The 17,133-nt window shown below is 44.7% G+C and overlaps 1 protein-coding gene across 1 annotated transcript in view; it reads left to right on the forward strand.

The window, feature by feature from the left end:
* The window catches only part of LOC139374953 (neurexin 3a), a 447,428-nt gene that overhangs the window by 114,772 nt on the left and 315,523 nt on the right, over nucleotides 1–17,133 (forward strand). Inside the window, exons 5-6 of the mRNA XM_071116227.1 lie at nucleotides 7,145–7,446; nucleotides 10,246–10,407. Coding sequence (XP_070972328.1) covers nucleotides 7,145–7,446; nucleotides 10,246–10,407 — 464 coding nt within the window. The remainder of the gene's footprint in view (nucleotides 1–7,144; nucleotides 7,447–10,245; nucleotides 10,408–17,133) is intronic.

Consider the following 17,133-nt stretch of genomic DNA (forward strand, 5'->3'; position numbering starts at 1 on the left):
TGCTTCTAACTCAATGAAGTTACTTATAGATGGTTTGGAGATGAAGCACCAACATCCTAATATATGGATAACATCGACTTGCATTGGATTGTGCCACAAAAGTCTGAATTTTAAACAGTGACCAGGTAAATAAAACCTAAGCAGGGAAACCATTCATTTTGTAATTTGGGTGAACTATCCCTTTAAAACTGTACTTACAGTTTAGGAAACAACAACCTTTTATTGAACCATTATTTTTCCAAAACCTTTCTTGGAATTCAAATTCGAAAGATATAAAGAGCAAAAGAACACACACACACACACACACACACACACACACACACACACACACACACACACACACACACACACACACACACACACACACACACACACACACACGTCCGCAATGAGGCCACTTATGGTCAGTGAAGTCTCTTGATGTGTTGTGTTATACAGTATGAGGGAGAACAGAGAGAAATTGTGTAACCTATACCTCCATGTGAGGGTGTGTGTGTGTGTGTCAATTATGCTAATGCAGGGAGAAATAATCCCCTGTGTTTTCTGCTATTCTCACAGGGAACCCCAGGTTAATTTCACACAAGCTGTCCACCTGGTATTACAGAGAGGCAAGGAAATGAAGGGAGGGAGGCTGTGAGAGAAGGAAAGAGATCACGGGAGAGTGAAAAGGTAGAGGGGGAAGATTTTATTTATCCAGGTTAGTCTCATTGAGATACAATCTCTTTTTCACAAGAGACCTTGATGAAGGAAGGGGGGAGGAAGGCAGGGAACAGGAAAATTTAGTGGAAAAGGGAGATGTGATGGGAGGAGGAGGTAAGGGGAATAGGGAGGGAAAGGTAGAGAGGCAGAGAAAGGTAGAAAACAACGTGGAGGGAGAGCCAATGGTGCTTGCTAAAACGTGCAGAGGGGAGGAGCGAGTCACTGGAGCGGAACGAGAAATGCAGCAGGGCCCTAGACTCAAGAATGTGCACAGAGAGAGGGAGCAAGAGCAGAGGGATAGAAAGCAAGAAGAAGAGCGTGTCATTGGAGAGAGATGCTGATATAGGATATTACTCGCTGATGCTCCTCAGTACATTAAATCAGACCCTCTCCCTAGTCATGAGTTCACCAGCAAGATAGAGGAAGATAGATACAGAACAGCACAAAGTGATGCTCTAAACCCTGATTTATAGCTACTGCTCTGACCAAAGAGCCTTAATCCAGGGAAATATTCAGCGAATTTGTCATAAATCATTTTGTGTCTAGATTATTTATGGGCAATGACTTATTCATCACAGATTCACTTTTTGAACTAAAACCATTACTACGGTGTCACTGAAGCCAGTTATTTCATTAATGTTTTATTTAAAACAATCCATATTATTAATTAATCAGGGCTATTGTAGTCATTTATCACAGTCTGTGGTGGGCTGTCATTTTAGTCAGTCTGTAGACCCTTCTAGACACACTCGCGAGGTTTTACATGACTGTGCGTTTCTTTAATCCAGTGAGGCAGAAATCCCGTGTTTGAGGGTCAAGAGTCGACCTGTCTGGTTTGAGGCTACAGACAGACGGGTTTTTAGTTACATCAGCTGTTTTAGACTTGGGAATCCATCCCAGAGAACTCCCCGACCGATCAACAAGTTCAATCAATCAGGGTTGAAGTTAAAGCAAAGTTGAGTTGGAGCTGAGCCTCTTTTTCAAAATGCAACTTTTTTTCTGGGAGATATTTTTGAGAAGCCTTACCCAACCGGGTGGCGGTGCAGTTTGTCACACCTGGAGCCAGAACTTCTTTCTTCTGCCGTTCTTCTTCTCAGACACTTTTTCCGTATGACCCCTGCCAGGTCTCATCCAGCCTCATCCATCTCCCTTAGAGTTATATAGGAAAGGCTTATGGAGACTGTAAACATCATTACTGCACCATAAAGCACCCTCCACTCCATACATATTACTTATTAAGATATTCTTGGCCTATTCCTTAATTCCATATTTCAGTACAATCGTTATAGCTATTAAAAAGCCAGGGGACCTCTACCCCGATCTCCATCTTGCTGGTGCATTTTGGCTTTAGTCCGTCCTTCCTGTGTCTTCCTGGTCTTGCGCCATCTTGGAATGTTAAATGGCCCCCTAGCTCACAAACTGCACGTGTGTTTGTGTCTACGGTGCCTTCGGAAAGTATTCAGACCCCTTGACTTTTTCCACATTTGTTGTAAAATTGATTCAATTGTTATTTTCCCTCAATCTACACACACTGCCCTATAATGACAAAGCAAAAACAGGTTTTTAGACAATTTATTTAAAATATTTCACATTTACATAAGTATTCAGACCCTTTACTTAGTAGTTTGTTGAAGCACCTTTGGCATTGATTATAGCCTCGAGTCTTCTTGGGTAGGACGCTACAATCTTGGCACACCTGTATTTGGGGAGTTTCTCCCATTCTTCTCTTCAGATCCTCTCAAGCTCTGTCAGGTTGGATAGGGAGTGTTGCTGCACAGCTATTTTCAGGTCTCTCCAGAGATGTTAGATTGGGTTCAAGTCCGGGCTCTGGCTGGGTCACTCAAGGCCATTCAGAGACTTGTCCTGAAGTCACTCCTGCATTGTCTTGGCTGTGTGCTTAGTGTTGTTCTGTTGGAAGGTGAACTTTCACCCCAGTCTGAGGTCCTCAGCACTCTGGAGCACTCTGGTCACTGAAAACATCCCCACAGGATGATGCTGCCACCACCATGCTTCACCGTAGGGATGGTGCCAGGTTTCCTCCAGACGTGTCGCTTGGCATTCAAGCCAAAGAGTTCAATCTTGGTTTCATCAGACCAGAGAATCTTGTTTCTCATGGTCTGATAGTCTAGGTGCTTTTTGGCAAACTCCAAGCGGGCTGTCGTGTGCCTTTTACTGAGGAGTGGCTTCCGTCTGGCCACTCTACCATAAAGGCCTAATTGGTGGAGTGCTGCAGTGATGGTTGTCCTTCTGAAAGGTTCTCCCATCTCCACAGAGTTAACTCTGTCAGAGTGACCATTGGGTTCTTGGTCACCTCCAAGACCAAGAAGTTCGGCTGGGCAACCAGCTCTATGAAGTGTCTTGGTGGTTCCAAACTTCTTCCATGTAAGAATGATGGAGGCCACTGTGTTGTTGGGGACCTTCAATGCTGCAGAAATGTTTTGGTAACCTTCCCCAGATCTGTGCCTCGACATAATCCTGTCTCGGAACTCTACGGACAATTCCTTTGACCTCATGGTTTGGTTTTTGACATGCAGTGTGAACTGTGTGGGCTTTTATAGACAGGTGTCCAATCAATTCAATTTACCACAGGTGGACTCCAATCAAGTTGTAGAAACATCTCAAGGATGATCAATGGAAGCAGGATGCATCTGAGCTCAATTTTGAGTCTCATAGCAAAAGGTCTGAATACTTATGTAAATAAGGTATTTCTGTTTCTGTTTTTTATTGTTTGAGTGCGGAAAGCACTCCATGTTGATAGTATATGAACTGAAACATTAAATTACAATATTGGTCCAAAGCTAGCTTGGATAGTTGATGCTTAATAGTTTTATCCATACCTCTTAATTTTTACCATTGTTTTCTCTGTCTGTCTGTCTGTCTGTCTGTCTGTCTGTCTGTCTGTCTGTCTGTCTGTCTGTCTGTCCTGTCTGTCTGTCTGTCTGTCTGTCTGTCTGTCTAACCCATGTCTGTCTGTCTGTCTGTCTGTCTGTCTAACCCATGTCTGTCTGTCTGTCTGTCTAACCCATGTCTGTCTGTCTGTCTGTCTGTCTGTCTGTCTGTCTGTCTGTCTAACCCATGTCTGTCTGTCTGTCTGTCTGTCTGTCTGTCTAACCCATGTCTGTCTGTCTGTCTGTCTGTCTGTCTAACCCATGTCTGTCTGTCTAACCCATGTCTGTCTGTCTAACCCATGTCTGTCTGTCTGCCTGTCTGTCTAACCCATGTCTGTCTGTCTACCTGTCTGCCTGCCTGCCTGCATTTTAGCTCCTATGGGCAAAGCTCTGTGGTCCCCCTGGCTTCCCTATGGTTTCACATTACCCATGCACACAGACAAAGCTTGTTTAGCCAGCAGTGGGCCATGGAGAGGTGGATGGGAGACAGGGAGAAATGGAGGGAGGTGGTGGGGTGCCTGGGGTGGGCGGTGTTTGAGTTAGAGAGAGGGTTCACTTCATTCCACTAAGCCTGGGGGAGAAGAACCGAAACTCTGAAAGTTAAACTAAACTTTCTTTGAACTGAGCGGATGTCATCTGAGCTGTTATGGGTTTTTTCTATCACAGACTGACTAATATATCTTTGTCCTTCCTCTCTCATACAGCTAACATGAGATGATACGGCCTCTCGTTATGTATGCACTCTCGTTAAAACAAGCTTATATTCGTTCCCCATTAATCTCCCTCTTCCAACCAAATCAGTGTTTTCCCTAGTCCGAATAAATTCTGCAATGTATTCCCTAAACTAGTATGTATCTCTACAGTACAACATACCTCCCTCTCTCACATAAACCCAGACTATGTTCCAACTCACCTCCCTCCCTCACATAACCCCAGACTATGTTCCAACTCAACTCCCTCTCTCACATAAACCCAGACTATGTTCCAACTCGCCTCCCTCCCTCACATAAACCCAGACTATGTTCCAACTCACCTCCCTCCCTCACATAACCCCAGACTATGTTCCAACTCGCCTCCCTCCCTCACATAACCCCAGACTATGTTCCAACTCGCCTCCCTCCCTCACATAACCCCAGACTATGTTCCAACTCACCTCCCTCCCTCACATAACCCCAGACTATGTTCCAACTCGCCTCCCTCCCTCACATAAACCCAGACTATGTTCCAACTCGCCTTCCTCCCTCACATAACCCCAGACTATGTTTCAACTCACCTCCCTCTCTCACATAAACCCAGACTATGTTCCAACTCGCCTCCCTCCCTCACATAACCCCAGACTATGTTCCAACACACCTCCCTCCCTCATATAATCCCAGACTGTGTCTCACATAAGCCCAGACTTTATCACCCTCAGTGTGTATTACCCAAGCTGGTATCCCTGTCTCCCCTGTCTTTCTGTCCCTTCCCTACCTCTCAGTAGTGGAGACAGCCTCTTAGCTCCGGGTGGTTCCCCCCTGCTCTGCTCATTAAGTATTGAGCAGTATGGAGGTAATGGATGAGCTCTAACATCTGGTCTGGCCCAGTCTTTAGTTAAAACAATACCTGCGTTAATGAATCATTGATCACAGGAACCTATCAGGAGAGGCGTTAGGAGGTGCGGTGGTATCTGTGATGTCAGGTTGCCTGGCCGACCTGGAGATAAGATGGGCGGGGGGTTGTGGGTAGTGTTTGCTTGGCTAATCAGTTTGTGATTGGTTAAGTCAGGTGGACCATTGATATAATAGCTTTGAACCAACTTGTGCAAGTGTATGTTTCTACATTATTTGAATGCAAGTGACAACGTCCCTTTTTCTCTAGAGTAGCGTGTTGCTGCACCCATCACAAGATACTGGATGTAGCCTCGAGGAGGCTACATTTTAATAATGGATGTTGTTTATTGTTTGGTGCCAAATCGGTGTGCCAAAGTGCCATGTCTAACACAATGGTGTATTTACTCTGTGAATTAAGATAAGTACTGGAAGACTTTGCTGCCGCGTAACAGCTGGAGGAATGCCACTGTAACTCATGATGTAGTGGTTTTCTCTTGTCAACATCCCTGCTTCAACATTCATAGAAGGCCATGCGGTTAGAGCGTCCAATGTGCACATCAGACGTCTGGTAAATACATTTATCAAATACTTTTGGAGACTCGAGTTGCATTTGTTTTAGTTTGCCTAGTACACTAGAACCAGTGGACAGTCCTCAAACGTCAAGCTTAACCAAGCACGGTATATTTGAACCAGGTCTAATTAATACAGGAATGTGTGCTTAAGGTAAATGTGAAGGTTCACTCTGGCTCGACCTGATAGTTAACCTATGGTGAGGTCAAAGGATGCTCTCCTGGACCTGCCCTAATAAGCAGCTCTGGACCTGAGCTATGCCTTCATATTACCAGACCTCACACACAATGTACAGGTGAAAGTGCCATTTTCACTGTGGAATGGATTCCTTTTGAGGGAATGAGGCCTGAAGACGCTGTAGCCGCTGTATTCAGAGGATGAAAGACGGAAGCCATTTTGTGTCGACCGGGGCCTTATTGAGTATGCAGAGCACATGTTGTAGCCCAGAGCCGGAGACAGCAAGCACGGGCTGGCTCTGATAAATTCCGCCTGGCCTTGGCTAAACCCACACACTCCCCAGCTTCACTTCACTTAGCAGACAGAGAGCTAATTGAAGATGATCTCACAGATAAGTGCCCGACTGCACTCTTCCCCCCCCCTTCCCTTCTCTTCCCTCCTCCCCACCCTATTTATTTCATTCTCGCTAGCCTTTCACTCTCTCTCTTTTCTTTTGTTTTATTCTTTCTCTCTCTGTCCTCTGTCTTTATCGCCGCGTTTCACTCCCTTCACTCTCTCCTGTCCTGTCTCTCTTTCCTTTTGTCTCAATCTCTCTCTCTGTCCTCTGTCTTTCCCTCTCGCTTTCTTTTTTTCTTTCTCTCAGATGCAAAGGCAGTGATGCCTTCTCTCCTCTCCTCTAGTCTCTCTCTCTCTCGTTCTCTCTCACACACACATTCTCACATTCTTCCTCTCTCTCTCTCTCTCACTCCCTCTCTCTTGCTGCTCTCACTCTCGCTCCTCTCGCTCCTTTTCTCTCTCCTACCTTTTATCGAATTTAAAGCATAACAGGCCTGCCATTTCATAAGAAATACCAATTCAAGTGGTGAGATTAGGCTTCTGATGATGTTTGACAATAGCTGTGCATGACACTCTCCAATTATATTTGATGGTCACACTGCCATGAGACCCAGTCTATCCCATATCTCCTCAGTGTTATTGGTGTCTGTAATGGTCCTTTTTCATGTACCTCCCTAAGTGTGTGCTGGTGGTGCTTTTACTGTGTCTTGAGTACATCGTTAAATGTCCTAGGTATCTGGAGAGTCTTCGTTCAAATAATAATACTCTCGGTTCTCAGTTGTGCGTTCTGTATTAGGTTCTAACCTCTCTCTCCTTTTTCTCTTTGGTTTCTCTTTATCATTGGGTTCTAAACACCTGTTCTCCGCTCTCTGTTCTCCATTGCAGCACGGGAGGAGAACGTGGCCACGTTTCGCGGCTCCGAGTACTTCTGCTACGACCTGTCCCAGAACCCCATCCAGAGCAGCAGCGACGAGATCACGCTCTCCTTCAAGACGTGGCAGCGCAACGGCCTGATCCTCCACACGGGGAAGTCGGCCGACTACGTCAACCTGGCCCTGAAGGACGGGGCGGTGAGCCTGGTCATCAACCTGGGGTCAGGGGCCTTCGAGGCCATCGTGGAGCCCGTCAACGGGAAGTTCAACGACAACACCTGGCACGACGTCAAGGTCACGCGCAACCTGAGACAGGTAATAGTGGCTAGGGAGGGTGAGAGCGGACAGCACTGTGGTGCTGACACATAACGTGTGCAAACATGCAGATATATTCAGGACATTCAGGTCAACTGATACTGTAGGATAGGTAGAAGACCCATATATTTTGTTCGTCTTAAATAGATTCGACAGTTCCCAAATATTTTTTTTATTGCGTTATACATTCTCCTGTTCTTGTAGTTTTTTTGGTCCGTTCACAAGAATTTTTACAGTTGTTTTTAATTTCGTTTTTTTCAAGACTGTCTCTATTTTTAACCCCATTGACTTACTATTTCCTAAAGACATGGTTTATTTCATGCCTACTTTGACCTACTTTCCCCTATTAATTTTCTCCATATTTTCTGAATTCCAAGAACACAAATTTCCGGTCTGGTTTTCTTCGGTCCACTGTTTCTTTGGTCCACCCCTACAATCCTCTCTCTCTCCCCTCTCCCTCCTTCACGTCTTATTGTGGGTGCTGGTAGGGAGAAGCTTCAGCCAACCACGACGACTACTGTTTACCCCAGACTGATCTCTGTTTAGCTGTAAAATCGCCCACAAACCCACAATACAAAATATTTGAATAGTCAAGGTCCTGTTCCCTTCCACATCCTCAGTGAGAGTTGATGGAGGGTGGGTTCTGGCTCTAGGCAAGGGGGCAAAAGATAGACTAGGATTTCAACTATGTAAGGAATTGTAGTAATGGTTTTCCTTCAGTTCTAATAATATATTACAAATTATATTTATATTTTTTGTAAAATACAATAATGCCAAATGTTGTCTCTGACATTTCATTGGAAACGTTTTCATATTGCTACTTTAGTAGTGTTTTTAATCTGATCTCTACTCAGTTTAGGAGAAAGCTAGCTCAAAGCTGAAATGGATGCTTTGTGAAGGTGCTGTTTGAAGTCTAGCTAGTTACATTCCATACAGCTAATTACGCAATCTGGGAAGGGTGTTTCTTTTAAAGGAGCATTATCTCATGGGAAAGTCGAGCAGCTCTTTGGAATCTAAACCAAGTTGATATTCTATGTAAGTATGTATGTTATGTCATCACTTCATCAAGGTCAACTCAAGTTTCATCCCTCTACCTATGGAATACTCTGGATTTCAAATTGAGCTCTATGTCATAAAATATTTCCCTTTTTCTCTTTTACCCACTTTATCTCTCTATTTATTTTTCTTAATTATTTCTCTCTTTCCCTCTGTCTCTCTCTCAATCACCCTCTCTCTCTCTCTCTTTTCCCCGAGAACAAGCTTTTGTAGAAAATCAGAGCTAACCACTCATGGAATGAGTCATTGTCCTACTAACTGTTGCCTAACCAGCTATTGTACTAACAACACCTTAACTCTTCATCATTGTTTATTAATTTTTTTTATTTTTTATTTTTTATTAACAACCCCTCTGTTCACTATTTAATTTCCTTTCTTCCCCCTTTTCCTCAAAGCAATCAGGCATTGGACACGCTATGGTAAACAAACTCCATTGTCTGGTAGATATCATTCCAATTTTCCTTTTTTTGGGGTTTGCCGTGTGCTCCTTCCTTCCTTCCCCTCTTCCTTTTTCTTTGACTCTTCATTCTAGACACCATTGTCAAAAAAACGTGGAAATGGGGTTGGTATTTCTTGGCTTTCTTTATATTGGATTCTCTCCCTCCATCGTTCATGATTTGATTCTATCGTTCATCTTTCTTTTTCTCACACTAGCTTCTCTCCTCTTCTGCTTTCCTTTCTACAACTTCTCCCTCTCTATTCCAAAGCCCTCCAAATCAAGTCTTTCTTTAGGGCTTACTGTTTGACTAAAACCTCCTTTGCATTCCCTATGTTTTGGCCGATGACTGTCGACCAAACTGCCAGAAGCTTTCCACAACTACAACTACAAAAAAAGAGGAAAGAAAACCCAAAAGTACACCAATGGGAGCTCTGACAGTTGTTTCCAGTACACAGTGGCGCATGGCATGCCTAAACTTCTCCATCCTTCCCTTCGATCTCACACTATCCTCATCCCTTGCTTTCCCAATAACCTGCCTAACTAACACTTAACTCACCTGCCATTCACGCTGTCATTTGTGTATGGTGAATGTTTATAGAAGTGGCGATTCTGATGCTACACCTTCCTTGATAACCCTCTCATGGCTTTTGGTGTGGTCTGATTGTGTAGTGATTGGGCTTTGGCATGTTCCATCCAGCTGACTTAGAGGTTAGACCTTGCTTTGTGTTAGCACCCCATTCACTCAACTCATCTTGTTATTAAGAAGATAACTAACTACAACATGGCTATGATACTCATGGCTTGTTCATATGTAGAATTAGCAGCACATCCCTTTTTTTGCATGCTTGTTAATGTCTCCACTATCCAGATATCAACTCAAACTAAAACGAGCACCATCAATTTATCCTTGGTGTTGTTGGCATCCTACTAACCCTTCAAGTCTAACCAAATGCCAAATCCCCAAAGAAACCTCATTTACTAACTTGCATCAGAGTTAAAGAAAATATGTCAGCGGGAATATTTTCTTTATCTGCCCTGGTTGAGCGTAAGAGTTGACGTACATGACAGAAACACAGATGAATCCAATGACATGGTCCAGGTTGTGGGACTGGGCCACACACTTGAAGTCATTACACTAGCGAGCATTACTAAGACACAATATCGAGACAAAAACCTAGTCCCTGTTAGATTAACCTGAGCATAAACCTCTGCCTACACCCTGACCCCCGTACCCTCCTTTCTCCCCCAAAACTCAAGATGGTCATGAGTGGACTTTCTCCTTCCTGGTTCTTCCCGTTGTCTAGGTGACGATATCAGTTGACGGTATCCTGACGACCACGGGGTATACCCAGGAGGACTACACCATGCTGGGCTCCGATGACTTCTTCTACGTGGGTGGAAGCCCCAGCACCGCCGACCTGCCTGGGTCTCCTGTCAGCAACAACTTCATGGGCTGCCTCAAAGAGGTGACACTGCTGCAATATGTACATTTACATTCAAGTGGAACTTACAGGGTTTTAACAACTTTGCAGATATGAAACAAATATCAGTAGAAAAAATATCAAATTCCCAGTTTATGCTTCAAAACCAACTTTATAAGAGGTTTTAGAAATAGGGTTTTATTTGACTCAAAATGTCATAACTTACATAAAGGCATTGTTGGCAGAATATATGGATGCAGTTCAAAGCATGATTAATATACAGTGCATTCGGAAAGTATTCAGACCCCTTGATTTTTCCACATTTTGTTACGTTACAGCCTTATTCTAAAATGGATTAAATAAAAAATTGTCCTTATCAATCTACACACAATACCCCATAATGACAAAGAAAAAACAAGTTTTTAGAAATGTTTCCAAATGTATTCAAATAAAAACAGAAATACCTTATTTACATATGTATTCAGACCCTTTGCTATGAGACTCGAAATTGAGCTCAGGTGCATCCTGTTTACATTGATCATCCTCGAGATGTTTTTACAGCTTGATTGGAGTTCAGCTGTGGTAAATTCAAATGATTGGACATGATTTGGAAAGGCACACACCTGTCTATATAAGGTCCCACAGTTGACAGAGCATGTCCGAGCAAAAACCAAGCCATGAGGTCGAAGGAATTGTCCGTAGAACTCAGAGAAAGGATTGTGTCGAGGCACAGATCTGGGTACCAAAATATTTCTGCAGCATTGAAGGTCCCCAAGAAAACAGAGGCCATCATTCTTAAATGGAAGAAGTTTGGACCCACCTAGACTCTTCCTAGAATTGGCCGCCCCCGGCTAAACTGAGCAATCGAGGGAGAAGGGCTTTGGTCAGGGAGTTGACCAATAACCTGGTGTTCACTCTGACAGGGCTCCAGAATTGGTTGGCTAGCAAGAATTGTGAATTGCTTTGCTAGCTAGCTACCGATGCTGAACTTGAATGACTGTTATCCACAGTTAGCCTATCTGTTAGTTGTCAACCGTGCATGACTTGGGCAGGAGCTCACTGGAGCTGAGTACCGACACCTCAAATGTTCTACTGCTTGAGCTCCTGCATCTCTATAGAATATTAGCTCAAAAGTATTGTGGAGCTCCTGCACTTAAATCTAAACAGTACCAGCACCAGAAATGAGTACTGGCACCTATTTCAGTCCAAGTCAAGCACTGGTTGTCAATCAAATGTATTTGGCATCGATCAAATTGGCTGCCAGGAAGGCAAGTTCCAAAAACAGGCAAGCTGCGGAAGGATGAGCTTATCTCGCTCTGGCTAGCATTATTTGTTGATCTGGTTGTTGATGTGCATAGGCAAATGAGGGGAAGAGAGTCTACCTTTTTATGGTTGTTTGATCAATAGGACTGTGACATTTCTAAATGTAAGAGGAGAAATCCATTCAGGTGTATTTTGGGGCTTTTGGCGAATGCGTTCTAAAGATCTAAAGTCGTGCTGTTGCTGCTGCCTGTAAACACACAGTCCAGTTCAAGGTGAATGATGGCAGGGCCCGTGTGTCAAATGGCTTATTTAGGCCTACTGTAACTCTGATTGGTTAGGGTGCACCGATCTGCGTAAACTCTGGTCCTGGACCAGACAGATGTTTTATTTATTCAGAAAGGACTGACTATACATCAATCCCAAACATTCAATGAATTTATGAAAAGTTGAAAATTACCATATCTAAGTGCTCGCTTGTCATAAAATGTAAAAAATGTATTTAAAAAAAAGTATTCCTGGGTGTGTATTTGAACGATTTTAATTTCATGTTGCTAAAACGCTGTCAGTTCCACTTTAACATTTGAGTAATTTAGCAGACACTCTTATCCAGAGTGACTTACAGTTAGTGCATTCATCTTAAGATAGCTAGGTGAGACAACCACACATCACCACTGTCACATTTGCATTTTAGTCATTTAGTAGAAGCTCTTATCCAGAGCCACTTGCAATCAGTGCAATATGTGAGTCTGCTTTACACCAGCGTTTCAAAAATGGCTGGTTAGGACCAAATGGTCCAGTGGGTTACTGTTCAAGCTTGGGTTGAACGTTTGGGAACCGCTATTACAGTACTGTGGGTTCGCTAAAATGTGTTGAATGTCATAGGTTACTTGTAAAGAGAGTATCTTGCCATGTGTATTATGCTCTGTGGATCCTATGAAGTCAGGACTAAATTCAATAAAGCCCATCTGGTTTTGAAGAAGGGAGAGATCAGAGCTTTCAGTATCTTCTGGGAGCCATCTGATCCAATTCACAGTGGTTATTCATTTTCACCCGACATCAAATTGTTGCAGGCGCATTTAATTTTGTTTTTCAATTGTTGGTAAATCATTTGATTACGGCCGCGGACGTCAAGCAGTTGCCTGGATGCAGAGGCTCAGGTGAAGTGATGGGATGGGATTCGTTGACTATGCAGCTGGGTTTAAATCTAACAGGAGAGTAGGAAGCAAAGGGACTGTCTGAAAACGGGTCTGTTTGTTCCATTGGGTCTGTTCCTGCTCAGAGATGTTTTGATTAAGCCAATTTTTTTAACAGTGTCACAGTTTCCCTCTGAGCACACAAACACACACAGTTCCCTGGAGCTGGTGATGTCATCTTTTAGCGCTTGGCTGGAGACGGTTGCTGCAGTGTGGCAGTATGGTCCTGTATCTCTCTGGAGCTGTTCCCTACTGGTACACACACACACACAAACATACATACACACAAAATACACACTTTCACCCCCTGCCCAAACACATGTTCCCACACCCCCTGCCACCTCCTCACCACCTCTCCATCAGAGCGTCATGTAGCCTAGGAGATTGGGGGAAATGTGTAGCAGCCATATAATCTCCCTTGCCCTACTTCCTGCTCTGTGCCATGCTGGGCAGGTCTGCCCATACTGACCATGTACTCACCACTGTATCACTGGGGCCACTAGCTCACCAACACCATGATGCACCAGCCCATGTATGAACATGCATGTACTTACACAAATGTTCACACACTTTCACTGGTCCTAGGGAAGTCATTGTTCCCTCAATGTTGATCAAAATGCATTTAGTTCCTATTCCTTTCATTCATCTCCTCTCAATACATGGGACACACACACACACACACACGCAAACATGGCGCGGGAGAGAATAGGGGACATTTTATGGGCTCCTGCCCATAATGTTTCTGCCATCGTTTCCTATGACTGAAAAGAGTGTCTGGACATCAGAACAGCTATCACTAACCTCAATTTGGACGAGAACTTCTACTTCAATGAGTCAGAGGCAAAATACATGCTGATTAGCCCAAATCTCCAACACTATAGAGGCCGGCGTGGGGAATACCTGACGAGACCATGTCGACGAGTGGATAAATTACCCCTACACTCCGTTCTATTGGCAAACGTGCAATCACTGGAGAATAAACCGGATGAGCTCCGTTCGAGACTATCCTGTGAACGTGATCTGAAGAACTGTAATACCCTATGTTTCTGAGTCGTGGCTGAACAAGGATTTGGTAAATATACAGTTCCTCCGCAAAGTATTCAGATCCCTTGACTTTTTCCACCTTTTGTTACGTTACAGCCTTATTCTAAAATGGATTAAAAAAAATAAAATAATCCTCAGCAATCTACAATGACGTAGAGAAATCTTTGCACATTTATTAAAAATAAAAACATAAATAGCTTATTTACATAAGTATTCAGACCCTTCTTGATTGGCACACACCTGTCTATCTAAATAAGGTCCCACAGTTGACAGAGCAAAAACCAAGCCATGAGGTCGAAGGAATTGTCCGTAGAGCTCCGAGACGACAGCATTATGTTGAGGATTGAAAGTCCCCAACAACACAGTGGCCTCCATCATTATTAAATATAAGAAGTTTGGAAGGACAACCATCACTGCAGCACTCCATCAATCAGACCTTTTATGTTAGAGTGGCCAGACAGAAGCCTCTCCTCAGAAAAAGGCACATGACAGGTTCGAGGTTCTGCTCGCCTTAGAATAACTCATGATAAACTGTAAACCATAGTGTTTACCATCTATATTTTCGTAGGTGTCTATTTACCAACAAAAACCGATGCTGGCACTAAGACCGCACTCAACGAGCTGTATAAGTAAACAAGAAAATACTCACCCAGAGGTGGCGCTCCTAGTGGCCGGTGACTTTAATGCAGAAAAACTGAAAACCGTTGTACCTAATTTCTACCTGCATGTCACCTGTGCAACTAGAGGTGAAAAGTCCTCTTTTTAGACCTGCACAAGGCTGGGATGGGCTACATGACAATAGGCAAGCAGCTTGGTGAGAAGGCAACAACTGTTGGCACAATTATTAGAAAATGGAAGAGGTTCAAGATGACGGTCAATCACCCTCGGTCTGGGGCTCCATGCAAGATCTCACCTCGTGGGTTATCAATGATCATGAGGAAGGTGAGGGACCAGCCCAGAACTACACGACAGGACCTGGTCAATGACCTGAAGAGAGCTGGGACCACAGTCTCAAAGAAAACCATTAGTAACACACTACGCCGTCATGGATTAAAAGCTTTTTGGTCTAAACTCCACTCGCCGTGTTTGGCGAGAACACCATCCCAACCGTGAAGCATGGAGGTGGAAACATCATTCTTTGGGGATGCTTTTCTGCAAAGGGGACAGGACGACTGCACCGTATTGAGGCAGGATGGATGGGTCCATGTATCTCAAGATCTTGGCCAACAACCTCCTTCCCTCAGTAAGAGCATTGAAGATGGGTCGTGGCTGGGTCTTCCAGCATGACAAAGACCCGAAACACACAGCCAGGGCAACTAAGGAGTGGCTCCGTAAGAAGCATCTCAAGGTCCTGGAGTGGCCAAGCCAGTCTCCAGACCTGAACCCAATAGAACATCTTTGGAGGGAGCTGAAAGTCTGTATTGCCCAGCGACAGCCCCGAAACCTGAAGGATCTGGAGAAGGTCTGTATGGAGGAGTGGGCCAGAATCCCTGCTGCAGTGTGTGCAAACCTGGTCAAGAACTACAGGAAACGTATGATCTCTGTAATTGCAAACAAAGGTTTTTCTACCAAATATTAAGTTCTGCTTTTCTGATGTATCAAATACTTATGTCATGCAATAAAATGCAAATTAATTACAATGTGATTTTCTGGATTTACAGACCTCTTACAGACATGCTTTGTAAGTAGGAAAACCTGCAAAATCGTCAGTGTATCAAATACTTGTTCTCCCCACTGTATATATCCTAACCAGAAGCCATGAGTTACAGGCAACATACGCACTGAGCTAAAGGCTTGAGTTGCCCTCCAACGAACCATCAAAAAGGCAAAGCATCGTGGTCTAAGGCACTGCATCGCAGTGCTAGCTGTGCCACCAGAGACTGGGTTCGAGCCCAGGCTCTGTCGCAGCCGGGAGCGACCGGGAGGTCCATGGGGCGATGCACAATTGGTCTAGCGTCGTCCGGGTTAGGGAGGGTTTGGCGGGTAGGGATATCCTTGTCTCATCGCGCACTAGCAACTCCTGTGGCGGGCCGGGCGCAGTGCACGCTAATCAGGTCACCAGGTGCACAGTGTTTCCTCCGACACTTGGTTGGAGACTTGGTTGGGTTGTGTTTCGGAGGACGCATGGCTTTCGACCTTCGTCTCTCCCGAGCCCGTACGGGAGTTGTAGTGATGAGACAAGATAGTAACTACTAACAATTGGATACCATGAAATTGGGGAGAAATGGTGCGAGCTGCGAGCTGTCCAGTGACGTGAGCCTATCAGATGAGCTAAATACCTTCTGTGCTCACTTTGAGGCCAGCAACACTGAACCATGAATGTGAGCACAAGCTGTTCCGGAAGACTGCATGAACACGCTCTCCGTAGTCGATGTGAGTAAGACCTTGAAACATGTTAACATTCACAAGCCCGCAGGGCCAGGCGGACTACCAGGACGCATGCTCAGAGCATGTGCTGACCAGCTGGCAACTGTCTTCACTGACATTCACTCTCCCTGACCATCTGTAATACCTGTTTCAAGCAGACCACCATTGTCCTTGTGCCCATGAACGCCAAGGTAACCCTATCTAAATTACTATCGCCCTGTAGCACTCACATGAAAGGCTTTGAAAGGCTGGTTGAATGGCTCACATCAACACTATCATCCCAGACACCCCGGACCCACTCCAATTTGCATACCGCCCCAACAGATCCACAGATGACGCAATTTCTATGGCACTCCACACCGCCCTTTCCCATCTAAACAAAAGGAACACCTACGTGAGAATGCTGTACATTGACTACAGCTCAGCATTCAATGCCATGATGCCCTCCAAGCTCATCACTAAGGTGAGGACCCTGGGATTAAATACCTCCCTCTGCAACTGGATCCTGGACTTCCTGTAGGCAGCAACACATCAGCCACGCTGACCCTCAACATGGGGACCTCTCAGGAGTGTGTGCTTAGTCCCCTCCTGTACTCCCTGTTCACCTACGACTATGTGGCCGTGCACGACTCCAACACCATCAGTAAGTTTGCCGGCGACACGACGGTGGTAAGCCTGATCACCGACGATATTGAGACAGCCTACAAGGAGGAGGTCAGAGACCTAGCGGTGTGGTGCCAGGACAACCACCTCTCCCTCAACATCAACAATACAAAGGAGCTGATTGTGGACTACAGGAAACAGAGGGCCGAGCACTCCCCCATCCAAACCGACGGTGCTGTAGTGAAGCAGGTCGAGATCTTCAAGTTCCTTGGTGTCCACAGTACTAAGGAACTATCATGGT

Source organism: Oncorhynchus clarkii, chromosome 19 (assembly GCF_045791955.1).
Source record: "Oncorhynchus clarkii lewisi isolate Uvic-CL-2024 chromosome 19, UVic_Ocla_1.0, whole genome shotgun sequence".
In the NCBI taxonomy this organism is placed as follows: domain Eukaryota; kingdom Metazoa; phylum Chordata; class Actinopteri; order Salmoniformes; family Salmonidae; genus Oncorhynchus; species Oncorhynchus clarkii.